This window comes from Erpetoichthys calabaricus, chromosome 6 (assembly GCF_900747795.2).
Source record: "Erpetoichthys calabaricus chromosome 6, fErpCal1.3, whole genome shotgun sequence".
Classification (NCBI taxonomy): Eukaryota; Metazoa; Chordata; class Cladistia; order Polypteriformes; family Polypteridae; genus Erpetoichthys; species Erpetoichthys calabaricus.
This window is the reverse complement of record NC_041399.2, coordinates 196,842,547-196,857,428: the sequence shown is the minus strand read 5'-3', so window position 1 is coordinate 196,857,428 and position 14,882 is coordinate 196,842,547. Positions and strand designations below refer to the sequence as shown.

The following is a 14,882-nucleotide window of genomic DNA, read 5'->3' as shown; positions in this document are numbered from 1 at the left end:
CTTCTCCCAAATGATGTGTGAGGTATATTGTTCCTTTCATTTTACAACTTCCTCAATTGAAAAGGTATTGAGATTGAGTGGGTCATCCTCAGCAACAGCCTCCTGGAGAATTCCAAAAACCTCCTAAAATATACCCTGAGCTTCCACCCCGTCCCACAGTGCCATTTCCAAATCACCTCCCTCAGAACCTTTATGAAACTCATATTGATTAAAGGTTATCCCATTCTTACCTTGTTGGAATGTAGAAGCAAAACTGGAGTACTCAGAGAAAAAAGATGCATATAAAGGGAGAACATGCAAACTCCACACTGGGAGCAGGAGTTTAACCCGAAGACTCCGGAGTTGTAAAGGCAGCAGTGCTGACCACTGCACCTCTGTATTGTGGCATTACTCTAAACTATAATATAAATATTGAATATTTAATGACATTTACATGTTCTGTACGTTTAATGAGTGTTATTAATCAGTTATTACAAGTTAAATAGAACTTAACTTGTAAACACTTAATGTAATTATCCAAAGAAGGAAAGGTTGGCTTATACCCTACCAAGAGAAGCCATTGATATTGACATGAGTTCCGTGTAAGAATGTGGTTTTCATTAGATGAATAGGCTTTTTTCAAACTGGTCCCTATATATGTTGATGTTTGTTAAATAATAATTATGAGATTAAAGTCACTTTTGTCACATGCATTGCCTTCCTTTTTAACAATACTAGGTTTTACCTGCTTTGAACTGGTAGGGACTGGTAATGCAGGAAAAGGAGGTCCAGGAAATTAAATACTGCCAGAGGATACTAAACTGTATTCTCAATGACTGTGCCCTGAAAGAGATTACTTTAAATTTAATTTAAGTAATTAACAGAAGCGTCTGAATCTGAGGGGTGGCAGCAGGAGGGGCTCTTTACATCATGTGCATGTGCCTGACTGCAGAAGTTATTATGGAGTGACTCAGAAATTAGACTCCAGTTGGAGATTAAAAGTAACTCCTAGCCAGGCCTCCAGTGAGCTGGAAGTCAGGAAGTGAACAGGACAAAAGTTCAAATGGCAAGTGGTAGTAAGGACAGAGAGATATGGCAAGGCGAGGAAGAAATGGACTGCCTACCCCTCTAACCCTATCCACTCTAAGGCCTGGAGAAGAATTACTGTTGTTTCTTTTTGTCATTTCTTGTGTTATTTCCCTCACTTGTATTCTTTTATGTTTATGTATAATGTTTTATATATTTTGGCCTCCCTAGCATTTATTCTGGATTCACGAATAGCTTAAAAGCACTCCTTATCTTCCATGCCTTATTGCAAATTTCATAAATTAAGTATTGTTTAACCCTGCTCGACTCAAAGCAAAGTATGGATGAATGGCAAAAGTCATCCTAACACCATTGAAATGAGTGCACAATTTCAGAAAAATCGAAAGCTTTTAGGAATATGAAATTTCATACCATTGATCTATTTCTTATTGGCATAGTCTTCTACATCAACATCATCATAAAATATCTCCAGCTTTAGCTGCTCCTCTGAACTTGCAGAGTCAAGAAGCTCCACGTCGTCATACCCCGCTGTAGCCATCTCTTCTACAAAGAAACCAGGAAAAGAAAGTCTTCTGAAATCATCGTAGATGCAAAGAGAGTAATGATCCATTTAGGTTTAAACACTTGCATAAAAGGAGAGATTATTAAAAGTGATACTTTTTTGGCAATGAAGGAAATAGCCAAACTCAATAAAAAATTCAAGATTACGGACAAGTTACCTTTTTATTCTTCATGCATTAACTCAAGAGTTTATAATGCAGAGACAAAACCTGAAGTAAATAGTACCCATTAAGGTGGAGGGAAAAATGTAAGGGTTGATTCTTTGAGTAATTGATCCTAAACATCTACAGAGTCTAAAAACAGGATGTTCTTTAATAGTGTTAATCAGCTAAATTCGCCAAAGCAGTTTTTGCCGTGAATATGCCGTACTTGCTGTTGACCTTGTTCGTTGAATATTTTCCTGGAAATTCATAGTGTGACTGACTTAGATGAACATGACATGTATGATGCTATGACCCTATTAGCACTCCAGCCTTTCACGCATTAAAAAAAAAGATTTAACAGGAACATTCACTGACTGTAATTAGAATATTATGAGTATCCACTGACTGACGGGCTATGTTCCAGCTGTAATTCGATATGGATATATTTCAATATTTACAGGGGAGAGGTCAAATATACTGTACTGCATAACATGCAATAATATCACAAGCATTTAAGTAATCCTCCTTGTTTCTGAAAATTATCGTTATCAAAGAGTGGGACCAGCCAAAGTCAATGCAATAATGCTCGCTGGTTTCCCATTTTCAAATTGACAACTTTTAACTATGTGTAGTGACTCAACCTGTGACAGAACAGGTAGGAGTCTTCACAGGAGAAGGTCAGACTCTTCAGCAGGGGAGTCATGCATGATGATGGAGTTTGAAGACGGGTGCCATGAACTACATGGCAGAAGGCAGCTGGTGTGGTGTGAACACTCGTGAGGACAGCAATTCCCCCTTGGAATCAAACGTGCAACTTCTTTTTTAGCTCTTTATTTATCCACTGCAGAGTTCTCATTAATTTTTCACTGCCCGTCTCTCATTTTACATAAACTTCTTTAAAACCCACTTCACTGCACCTCAACTGTTTCCATAATTAAAGGTTTGTTCCAGTTTACTTTTTTATACTTTGAAATGTATATAACCTTGTTCTACCAAATTTAACAAATTTAGTTTCAAAATAAGCTCTCAGCAAGAAATTTGTGAAGGTGATATATTTTGGTCACTGGTTCCTAATGGTTTGACTGTTAAACTCTGAATTTAATCTTTATTATTACAGGATACATTTTTTTAGTAGTACAGGAAATAAATTTAGACAGGCTTCTCCTTTCATTGGTGCTTTGACATACTACGTCAAAATGATTACATACATTGACATCCTTTTGTTTTGCTGTGCAACTTATTGCAGTTAATATTTGAGTAATTAAAGCTCACAGTTACTATAATATTCCCCTTTAAACTTTTAAATAGCATTAGGATGTATATTGAAACAATTTTCCGCATTAAAGATTCTATAAATCTTCATCAAGATACAGTTCATCATTTCTTTGAAGCAGCCACACATTCACCTTCTGCTTTACATAGCTAATCCCGTCTTCTCGATTTTGCCTCTGTTTCATAAATAATGTTTACCAAGTTATGTTATACTCATCCTCATTCCCACTGTTTTAATGCTGGATGGATTTCATCTTATTCAAGCAGACATTGACGCGGTATGATGTGAAAAAAAAATAGAAAGAAGACTGGTTATTTATGTGAACGAGGAATGTTGTAAAATTGAGCATATTACAGTTAAAACTACAGTTTGTAATTCAGACATTGGAATTCTGGCAGTCAGAATTTGTCCACATTATTTGGCCAGTGAGGTAAGTTACCTAATCCTTATTAATGTTTAAATTCCTATTGTCTGCAAATGGGCATTCAGCAACAAAAATGATGTCACCAACACTTTAATGGCGACTCATTCTGCTCTGCTATTATAATATATGGTGACTTCAACCATACGACTTTAGATGGAACAATGACAGACTTATATCAGTTTGACTCTTGTTCCACTCCAAGAAAGAACAAGCTGGACCTTGTCTATTCAAATTTTAAAGATGCCTTTAAATGTAAACTTCTGCCACCTTTGGGCAGATCTGACCACAATCTGATTCATCTTATTCCCAACTACAAGCCTGTTATTAGACCTGTTACAACAACAGTGAGGAAGTGGAGTCTGAACACTGGAGTACCACAAGGAACAGTCTTGTCTCCTTTTCTCATCACTCTGTACACCTTAGACTATTAATATAATGCCAGATCGATCACTTGCAGAAATTCTCATATGATCTTGCACTTATGGGGTGTATTGATAAGGGGATGAGACAGACTATAAGAGTCAGGTGGAGAACTTTGTTTCTTGGTGCAGAAAGAGTTGTCTGCAGCTTAACATCAGCAAGACCAAGGAACTGGTTATTGACTTTTGCCCCATCAAAGAGCCTCTATGTCTGGTCACTCTCTATGGTGAGGATATAGAGGTGGTGCTCTCCTACAAGTACTTGTTGTTCCACGTCAATGACAGGTTGGACTGGTCTTGTGTTACAGTGGAATTGTATAAAAATGAGCAGAGCAGTCTCTTTTTATAGGAGACCATGCTCCTTTAATGTGGGTAGTGACATCATTCACATCTTGCAGAATCATGCATCTAACTTTTTAAAAGATATATCAACAAAGATGTGGTGAAGACACATAATAATCACCACACATCAAGATATTCACAGGAAATTCCTGAAAAAGTGAAAAGTTTAACGTTGTTGAGTCAATGTCCTAACTGGAAATATACAACATGTTCTGAAAAGGAAGCTGAAGGGCGAGACTACTTTAAAACAAACAAAAAATTGAAAAAAATGTAATTATCAGAAGAAAAGTCTTGGTAAAGCTTCACAAAAGAAGGAACCAAGCGTTAAATGACATCAATGGTTTACATGCATGATAAACTTACAGCATGAAAAGTTTCTGCAAGAAAACACTAACATTTATAGTACTTTAAATTATTTTAACTCAAAGTTCTTCTGCTCACCTGAAATATGGTAAAAATGTTTTGATTATTAATATACAGTAACAACAATAATAGTATTCATGTAATGTAGAAATACAAAACAAAATCTGTAATTTACCATCAAATAGATATTTTTATCTCAAAGCCAAATTGCTTGTGGGTATAGAGCCAAACCAAAATTGTGAAGGTATATTTCACTTTCCAAAAAGGCAATTTTGGTCTACAGTCGTGGAAAAAAAAGTTTTGAGAATGACACAAGTATTGTTTTTTTCCCTAAGTTTGCTGCTTCAGTGCTTTTAGATCTTTTCATCAGATGTTTCTATGGTATGATGAAGTATAATTATAAGCATTTCATAAGTTTCAAAGGCATTTATTAACAACTACATTAAGTTTATGTAAACAGTCAATGTTTGCAGTGTTGGCCCTTCTTTCTTTTTCAAGGCCTCTGCAATTCGCCCTGGCATGCTGGCAATGAACTTCTGGGCCAAATCCTGACTGATGGCAGCACATTCTTGCATAATCAATGCTTGGAGTTTGTCATAATTTGTGGGGTTTTGTTTGTCCACCCACCTCTTGAGGATTGACCACAAGTTCTCAAGTTTCCTGGCCATAGACCAAAAATTTCAATGTTGTGTTCTCTGAGCCACTTAGTTATCACTTTTTCCTTATGGCCTGGTGCTCCATCATGCTGGAAAATGCATTGTTCATCACCAAAGAATTTGCTCTTGGAGGATGTTTTGGTACCTTTCTTTTCTTCATTATGTAAAGCACTTTGAGCAACATTTTTTGTATGAAAATATGCTATATAAATAAATGTTGTTGTTACCATTCTTTATACAGGGCTGTGGTCTTAGGCAAAATTGTGAGTGAGCCTACTGCCTTGGCCAAGAAGCAACCGCACACATGAATGGTCTCAGGATGTTTTACTGTTGGCATGACACAGGACTGATGGTAGCACCACTCACCTTTTCTTTTTTCTGGATGCCCTAAACAATCAGAAAGGAGATTCATCAGAGAAAATGACTTTACCCCAGTCCTCAGCAGTCTAATCCCTGTACTTTTTGCAGAATATCAGTGTGTCCCTGATGATTTGCTTGGAGAGAAGTGGCTTCTTTGCTGCTCTTTTTGACACCAGGCCATCCTCCAAAAGACTTCGTCTCACTGTGTGTGCAGATGCACTCACACCTGCCTGCTGTCATTCCTGAGCAAGCCCTGCCCTGGCGGTGCCCCGATCCTGCAGCTGAATCAACTTTAGGAGACAGTCCTGGCACTTGATGGACTTTTTTTGGGCACCCTGAAGCCTTCTTCACAACAATTGAACCTCTGTCCTTGAAGTTCTTGATGATCCGATAAATGGTTGATTTAGGTGCAGTCTTACTTGCAGCAATATCCTTTGCCTTTATGGGCAAAATAATGATGGTCCTTTTGTGGCAGGGCTGAAATGTAGTGGACATTGTTTTTTTTGGGATTAACTTCATTTTCATGGCAAAGAGGGACTTTGCAAGATCACTCTTCATGACATTCTTGATTATATGCAAATTGCCATCATAGAAACTGAGGCAGCAAATTTTGTGAAAATTAATATGTGTGTGATTCTCAAAACTTTTGGCCACGACTGCAGTTGAAGCAGACATTACTAGAGTGTTCACGATCTTCAAAGTAAAATTCATCACATTTGGAAAGATTTCATTTCATACCATTCTCCTCTTTATCATTGACGTAGTCCTGTGTTTCAGTGTCATCATAGTTTGAGTCCAAATCTGGTTGCACCTTTGTCATCTTTTTCTCAGGTATTCCAAAATTTTTATACTCTGTTGTTGAAACTTCATCTAAAAATAAGAACAAAGAAAGCAGTGATTTAAAATGACATTTGCGATATATTAATTAATTTAGTAGGCCCTGTGATGGACCGATGCTATACTGGCAGTTGGAAATGGCACAACAAAAATATGTAGGGAGATGAATCAGGACCAGAAGGATTAGCATAGTCAGATTTAACTGATCATCTGTTGGCTTGCTTTTTGTCTCATTATTGTTTGCCTACAATGGCATCTCAGCTAAAATGAAGGCAGAAAAATGTGTTCAATTAGGAGCAGCAGTTGGTTTGTAATTATGAAAATGGCCAAAACAAAAACCTGTAGTCACAGTAGTCCTTGTGGAGTTTGTAACTCCTGTATAAGGTTATACGGTAAACATTTACACAACAATGGATGGCTGTTAGGCTTTTAAGCATACAAGTGACACAGGTCAACACAAAGACATTTTTGCTGACATTTAGTGGAAACAAAAAGTTTAACTACCAAACTGTGATCATGAATTGCAATTTAAAGGATTATAGGGTCGTTATTGTCACATGTACACAGTGCAGTGAACGTCTTACTTGCATGTGCTAATCAACACGCAACACCTTGCCACTCTCCAGCTCCATGATTAATATCTAGAACAATGTTACCTTGGAATCTCAATCGTCCTTACCTGGAAAGTCTCAGAACACAGTTTATAACCCTGTCTACCATTAGGAGACAAATTAATTTAGAAGGAACTGAAAAATAATTTGAACAATGAAGGTCAAAAATTTACCATTTTATAATTAGTGTTTTTCAAGTTTGATCTTACTCGTGATTAATGCTTCATTCCATTTTAACTCAGCTGTTCATTAATAAAATAAGTGTCTCAAGAATGATTGCTTTAATTTGGTTTCGAGTTCTTACACTATTTTTTTTTTAGATTAGCAGTGAAGTCTGTTTCCTTTTAACTGTTATTTGCTCTTTAGTCTGAGAATGACTTACCAATGGAAATCTTTGCGTTCATTTCGATTTCTTCCTCAATGTCATTATATTCAGCTTCATTCACAGTTTGATATTTCCGTGCATCTTGATTTTCATATCGATTTAGGATAGTTGATTTTCTGCCATCTTCAAATGTATTACAACAACCTTTCATTTTGGGAATTAACACAATACAAACAACACAATTATTAATCTAATTATAATTATATAATAATTCATGCTTATAGTCATATAGTCTGACTATAGTCTGTTCTGATTATTAACTTTATCCTTTGTAATTTTTTATTGTTTTTCTGTTAATTAAAGATTACTTATTTTGTGTTTTGAGATTAATGAAATACATAAAAGCAAACAATGTTAGCAGGCAACTCTTGCTCAGAAGTTTCCCCACATTAGGCTAGGCAAGCTGTAGGCTAATCAAATATGCCAAAAATAACTTTGTCATATAAGAATCCTAATTTTTGAAACAAAGCTACTACCTCATACATAAATCAGACTTTCAGATTCATATTACAGCGGATACTTAAGATCAGCTATTTATTCTTGTTTCTAAATGATGACTGTTTAAGCCATACATTACTTTAAAAAATAAGAAACTTTCATAAATTGAATGTTTTCGTATATTTGAGATTCAGTTGCTCCATAAGTAAAGTACTTTTATCAATTACACTTTCTATCACCATATGAAGAGATTAAAGGTTTATACTTACTTAAAGAATCAAACTTTTCATCCAAGTTAAAATTTGCCTTCTGCTCTATTTCTTCATACACAGCCTCATAGTTATTGCCATATCCTGTGTAGAAACAACCAATTAATAAATCGAATTAATTTTTATCTCCTAAGTTGTGTCTATTCCCTTTACTGTAAAGTCCTACCTTGTTTCTTGGCATTGGCACGTACTTTGATGAACAGGGCAGAGGACACGGCACATAAACATATACCTAAAATCAGGCAAGTCGCTCCAACGGGGAGCAGCCATTTATTCTGATCACCTAAAAAATAAGGCCAGAGAATCACTTTCAGTATAGTCTTAATCAATCACTCTAAAATTTTATTTCATAGTAAAACCATAAAAACAAAAAATATTTTAATTTTTAATGATTGCATATTTCTTAAAACAATCTACTTTTTGTTTTTTCATTGATTTCAGTCAATGGTTTGAGAATACAGCAGACCTAGGAGAGTTACACTATATATATATATATATATATATATATATATATATAGTATATATATATATATATATATATAGTGGAATATCGCTGGCCAGTCATCCTGGCCAATACCCCCAGGCCGCGAGGTGGAGCCCTCCATGCAGTATAGAGGTGCCCCGAATGCCAGCAGGGAAGCATGGACAGTGGAGTTTTCCTTTACAGCCCTGTTGGATACCTTGGGGGCCAACAGAGGACTCCGCAGGGAGGCCCAGAAACTCGTACATGCCCTATAACCTGGAAGTACGTCCTAGTCACATGGATAGAGGAATGACGTACTTCCGGGATGAAAAGAAGACTTTTTGATCTGACCCGGAAGTGCTAGGAAATCACATGGACTCAGGGTTCAGAAGCACTTCCAGGTCACGAACTATAAAAGGACAGTGGGAGATCCCAGACATCGAGCTGAAATGAGTGGAAGGGTGGCAACACGTCTGGAAGAGTGGAGGATTGATTGTTTATTAAATATTGTTATTGTTTATGAGTATTGTGGAGAAGAGGGTGCTTTGTGCACATTATTATAATAAAAATTCAAAACATTGGACTTTTATGTGGTGTCTGGTGTTTGATCTGAGGGTTCAAGGTAGCAACAGCATCCCTATCTGTCACTATATATATATATATATATAGTACTATATATATATATATATATGATATATATATATTATATATATATATATATTGTGCTGCTTGAGATCCACAAAGAGGAGAGAAAGAATCATGTATCATGAAGTAGTTTTTATTCCTGAGCTTTCAGCCTCTGCCAGGGGCCGTCATCAGAGGATAATGCTTAGACATGGAAGAATCAAAGGCAATATATAGCAAATTTAGGTGGGAATGGGGGTGGGGTGGTGTGGTGGGGGGCGGTTGGAGCTAGGTCAGTGTGTGTGTATGTGTGGTGGGGGGGGGGGGTATTGGTTGTAAAGTATTATTTATTATGAATATGTTCTTAAGTTTGCATATGCTGGGTTTATGTCTAAATGTCTGTTAATGGCGTTTTTGTCTGATAGCCAAGATTCAGCCAGCTCTCTGGTACTTTTAGTACTGACCTTAAATCCTACTTGTACATTGTCCCAGTTAAATGTATGTCCTGTTGATTTTGTATGCATATAGATCAGTGATCGTGAGTCCTTCCTTATAACGGCTTTTGTTGCGATTCTTTTTGATGTTTGTCCTATGTATACCACTGGGCAAAAACTGCATCGAATGCTATAAACTGTTTTTTGTGTTTCTGCTGTCGATTTCTTGTTTTTAGCATTAAAGAGGACAGTGTGCAGATTGTTCGCAGGCTTGTGTGCTATTCTGATGCCTGATTTCGCCAGGATATGAGCTGCCCCTTCAGACACTCTAAAAGCTCAAGAATAAAAACTACTTTATTTACTTTACTCTCTCCCTTTCTGGATCTCCAGCATCAAATATGCAAACGTATCACAGACCTTTGCCTCCATATATATATATATATATATATATATATATATATATATATACATATGTCACTTTACTATATATAATATATATAAAAGTCACTTTACTAAACTTTTCTGAGCTAAATGATTTACTTTCACAATGTTTTTATAGGTGTTAAACAAACTACCTGTACCGTATATATTCAAATATAAGCAGAGTTTTTCAGCACCCAAAATGTGCTGAAAAACGTCACCCTCGGCTTATATTCGAGTCAGGTCCCACTGCGAGCGAGAGAGACACACACGCGGCGCGAGAGAGAGAGACACACACAGGTGCCGTGCGAGAGAGAGAGAGAGAGAGAGAGAGACAGACAGACAGACAGACAGACGCATGCGCAAGAGAGAGAGAAACACACACACGCACCGCGAGGGAGAGACACAGACGCATGCGCGCTGCGCAAGAGAGCGAGCAAGAGAGAGGGCTGGCCACATAAGACAGAGAAGGCAGTTAAAGAATGCACCGGGCTTGTTTTTAAAGATTTAAATTAATGTATGGTAATTTTATTGGTATTTATTTTGATTATTGAAACTTACCAGTAGCTGCTGCATTTCCCACCCTAGGCTTATCCATCCATCCATTTTCCAACCCGCTGAATCTGAACACAGGGTCACAGGGGTCTGCTGGAGCCAATCCCAGCCAACACAGGGCAGAAGGCAGGAACCAATCCCAGGCAGGGTGCCAACCCACCGCAGCCTAGGCTTATACTCGAGTCAATAAGTTTTTCCAGTTTTTGTAGGTAAAAGTAGGTACCTTGGCTTATATTCGGGTCGGCCTATACTCGAGTATATACAGTAAATGAAGAGTAAAATCCAGTAAAGTTAGTAATGGGTCAAAACTGACCCGAAAGACATTGCAAAGAAAAAGCTATATAAATTATGAGATGTTTATATTTTTTTTTATTTTACCATTTATTAAGTGGGAGGTGTGCAGAAAAAGTCACAAACTTTCATCAAGAACAGGTGAATTTTTTTTGTTTGTTTTTGTAAAGATATGGAACTTTGTTAAAAGCCTTTATATTTATGAGCTGAAAGGATCACTTTCATGATGCCTGTATACTGTAGGTGGTAAACAAACAAACTACTATAAATGATTAGTAAAATCTACTAAAGTGCATGGCAGGTCAAAACCGACCCAAAAACCATAGCAAGGTAAAACTTTGTTAGAAGCTATAAAAATGATGAGATGTTTCCTTTTTTATATTAATTATTAGTTTGGAGAAGTGCAGGAAAAGCCATAAAGTTTTATCATGAACAAATGACCTTTAGAGTGCTTTCACCAATTTCAAACACAAAACCTGGTCAAATTTGACCTGAAGATATTGTAAGGGTTAAGCAGAGTGGAAGGAGGTGCATTGCTAGCAAATGGAAAGGAATTATTGTTCAGAATCATTTATCTTGCTTTGCTCTGTACTCCAGTCAACACTAGTTATCACTAGTTTATTATTAATCGGGTGATTATTTATTTATAAAAGGTATAAAGCCAAACATAGAATGTATTTTAAAGCAGCAAATGTCTTACCTTTTGACCCTATAAATGATAATGATCTATTTCAGCCTTCTTTAACCTATGTAATATTAAACTAATGCAAGTAATTTAGGACTGTGATATTCTGAGATTGATCATGTATTTGCATCTTTTGAACTATTATGTTACAAAATGTAGTTTTTCTTCTGTATACTAATTAGAAACTTTGTCAAAAGAAGCCTACCCAACTTCCCTCATCTTTCACTTGTATCTGTCACAGAAGGGATTATTGCTAGTTAGTCACATAACACAATCTAATTTAAAATATGTCATGCACACCATAACTCGACTAAAAGTCATTAATTGTTCATGCATATCTTGTTTGAAATGTACCCAAGACATCATTCGACCTGTGATTGATTTCATCCCGTGCCCGTGTTGCTATGTCATGTGTCTTGGGAATGTCCAACATTTAAATAGTTTTTGTGTAAAAGTATCTGTATATCTCTAAGATAGCTTAGATTTGAGATCCTGCCAGATGGAATAGAAGTGTCCTATGAAAAAAAAAATTGTACTGTACTGTACCATACCACTTGCACCAAGACTTATTCTTCTCATCTGGGAAAATTCTTATTCTCTGTTCTTCCATTACTGTCCATGATCCAAAAGGTATAAAGCCAAACACAGAACGTATTTATTTATTTCATACTAGACAAAGAGCCTGTTTCGACAACGTAAGATGAAACGGGCACGAGTGGAATAGTAATAAGTATAAGCACCACAAACCTGATATAGGTGTATTGAATGAATGCGTAATTGAATCAGAATGCGTAATTAGTCCTCGAGCTGTAGTCGAAATCGCCTTTCAGGCTTCTAGAGCTTTAATCGAAGTCGCCTTTCTCTTTGAATTTTTGTGGCTGTAAATCTGCCGCCTGCCTCGATGTCGGGGTTGGATGTTGGGCAAAGTCGCCTTTCTCTTTGAATTTTCGCGGCCGTAAATCCGCCGCCTGCCGCGATGTCGGTCTCGTAAGGTTTTTTGGGCAGCTGCGCAGAAGGCGACTGCGCATTCGGCTTCGGACGGACATGAGTGAGTGAGTGAGTGAGTGAGTGAGTGAGTGAGTGAGTGAGTGAGTGAGTGAGTGAGTGAGTGAGTGAGTGAGTGAGTGAGTGAGTGAGTGAGTTAGTGAGTGAGTGAGTGAGGAGGCTGGCAAATTATATATAAGATTGAAATTTATTTCTTATTTAAAACAGTATTTTTTCTAGGCTTTCTATTACTCAACTTTTATTTATTGATATATTTATTTATTTCTGTCTAATACTTATTAGTTTCTGTGCAGTGTTTCTTTATTTGACTTCTTGGGCAATCATGTAAAAGAAATACATTTCTATAAAGAAATTTACTATTATTAGTTATTCGTGGGCGGCACTGTGGGTAGCAGTGGGTAGCGATGCTGCCTCGCAGTTAGGAGACCTGGGTTTGCTTCCCAGGTCCTCCCTGCGTGGAGTTTGCATGTTCTCCCCGTGTCTGCGTGGGTTTCTTCCAGGTACTCCAGTTTCCTCCCACAGTCCAAAGACATGCAGGTCAGGTGTATTGACGATTCTAAATTGTGCCTAGTGCGTGCTTGGTGTGTGGGTGTGTGTGTGTTTGTGTGCCCTGCGGTGGGCTGGCACCCTGCCCGGGGTTTGTTCCTGCCTTGCGCCCTGTGTTAGCTGGGATTAGCTCCAGCAGACCCCCGTGACCCTGTAGTTAGTGCTGCTGGCCTTGAGGTGCTGACTATGCTTAATTTTTTCTAAATTATCTGGTTTCCAATCTAATCTGAAAGACATGTCTTTAGTTATTTGGTGACTATAAACTGGCCCTTTAAGAGTGAGTGTGAGTCTATGCATGACTGTGCCCAACAATGAACTGGCACCCTAGCCAAGGCTAATTCCTGCCCTGATGCTGCCAGGATATTCCCAGGAGTCCATAATGAGTTAGGGGATGCATTACTATTATTGTCTTGCTGTTGTTTTTATTATTACTGTTATTGTTCAACTTTTGCTAATTAAAATGACACTTAGTGTGTAGTGTTAAGTCATACTAAATATTTTGAACTACTTTTGCACTTTCAACTCCTTGTCTCATAAAGAAGCATTGTAATTGTAATTTTTCTGAACTCAACAGCTTAATTTCAAACTCAAGTACGGTATTTACTTGAGAATGCCTGAATTTGGTTAACTGTAAGCTACCTACAGTATTTTCTAAAGAATTGATCATTATAGTTAAAAAATATCACTTTTTAAGCTTTCTTTTACTGCCCTAGTACATTATAGTCCATTCCATTTTACCCAGCTTTAACTTGTACATTGTCCAGCATTGCACATTGCTGACATATGGGTGCAGCTTTTAAAGATGTGGTTATAGAATTTTAATCAAATATTTTTAATCAATACAGTACATGATAATTTTTACAATTTAATACAATTACATACTTAAATGAAGTAACATTAGATTCTTAAAAACATAAGGAAAAGGACTGAAGGTAACTAAAGGGTTAACTAAACATGGCTTAAAGCATGTGAGGGTTACCTCATCTTAGAGGAGACACCAACATAATTACTAATGTTAAAATGAAGTAAATGAGTAATGAACACCCCCATTAAAAGCAAGGACAAACTAGTGAGAAAGCCTAAACACTCCTATTATGAAGCAGTGAAAAGATGAATGGGAAAACCTGTGAGACACCTCTATTACGAAGTGATGTTTAGAAAAATGAAAGAAACGACATGTAAATGAAGTGACTGTTGGGTGTAATTGATTGGCTAAGATGATAGTATTCTGCATATTAAAAGTCAGATGATGGGATGTATTAGAAAAGGTAATGGTAATAGAAAAATATAAAAGAGAATGAATTCTATTACTGATTGCTCAATCCATGGACCGAGACATTTGTGCATATCTGTGTGCAAATAAATAATAGTTCTGCATTCTCATCTGGTCTCCATGAATAATGTCTTTAAAAACATAGGAAAGTTTTTTCCACCACTTGCTCTTTGGACCTGGGTTCAATTCCTGGCTTAGTCACTGCTTATATTGGCCTGGTATGAGTGAATGTAGGTATGTGAGGCCTGTGATGAGCTGGAGTCCCATTCAGGACTTGTTCCTGTCTTGTGCTTAATGTAGCCAGTAAAGATTCCAGCACCCTTTAATGGAAAAAAGTCATTTTGGGTAATAGACGGTCTGATAGAATTTCCCAAATTCCAGTTTATTTGCAAAAAAGGACAATGCTTCTATACCAGCATGAAATATTCTTAGTTGCATGTTATAATTTGCTAACTATCATTATTTGCTAAGTCAATAAG

General features: G+C 37.0%; 1 protein-coding gene across 1 annotated transcript in view; it reads right to left on the bottom strand.

Moving 5' to 3' along the window:
• Positions 1-1,444: 1,444 nt before the first annotated feature.
• The window catches only part of LOC114643159 (deleted in malignant brain tumors 1 protein-like), a 153,303-nt gene continuing 139,865 nt past the window's right edge, over positions 1,445-14,882 (bottom strand). Inside the window, exons 30-33 of the mRNA XM_051928800.1 lie at positions 8,274-8,390; positions 8,108-8,191; positions 6,306-6,437; positions 1,445-1,569 (exon numbers count right to left, since the gene is read on the bottom strand). Of these exons, the coding sequence (XP_051784760.1) occupies positions 1,445-1,569; positions 6,306-6,437; positions 8,108-8,191; positions 8,274-8,390 (458 nt within the window). The remainder of the gene's footprint in view (positions 1,570-6,305; positions 6,438-8,107; positions 8,192-8,273; positions 8,391-14,882) is intronic.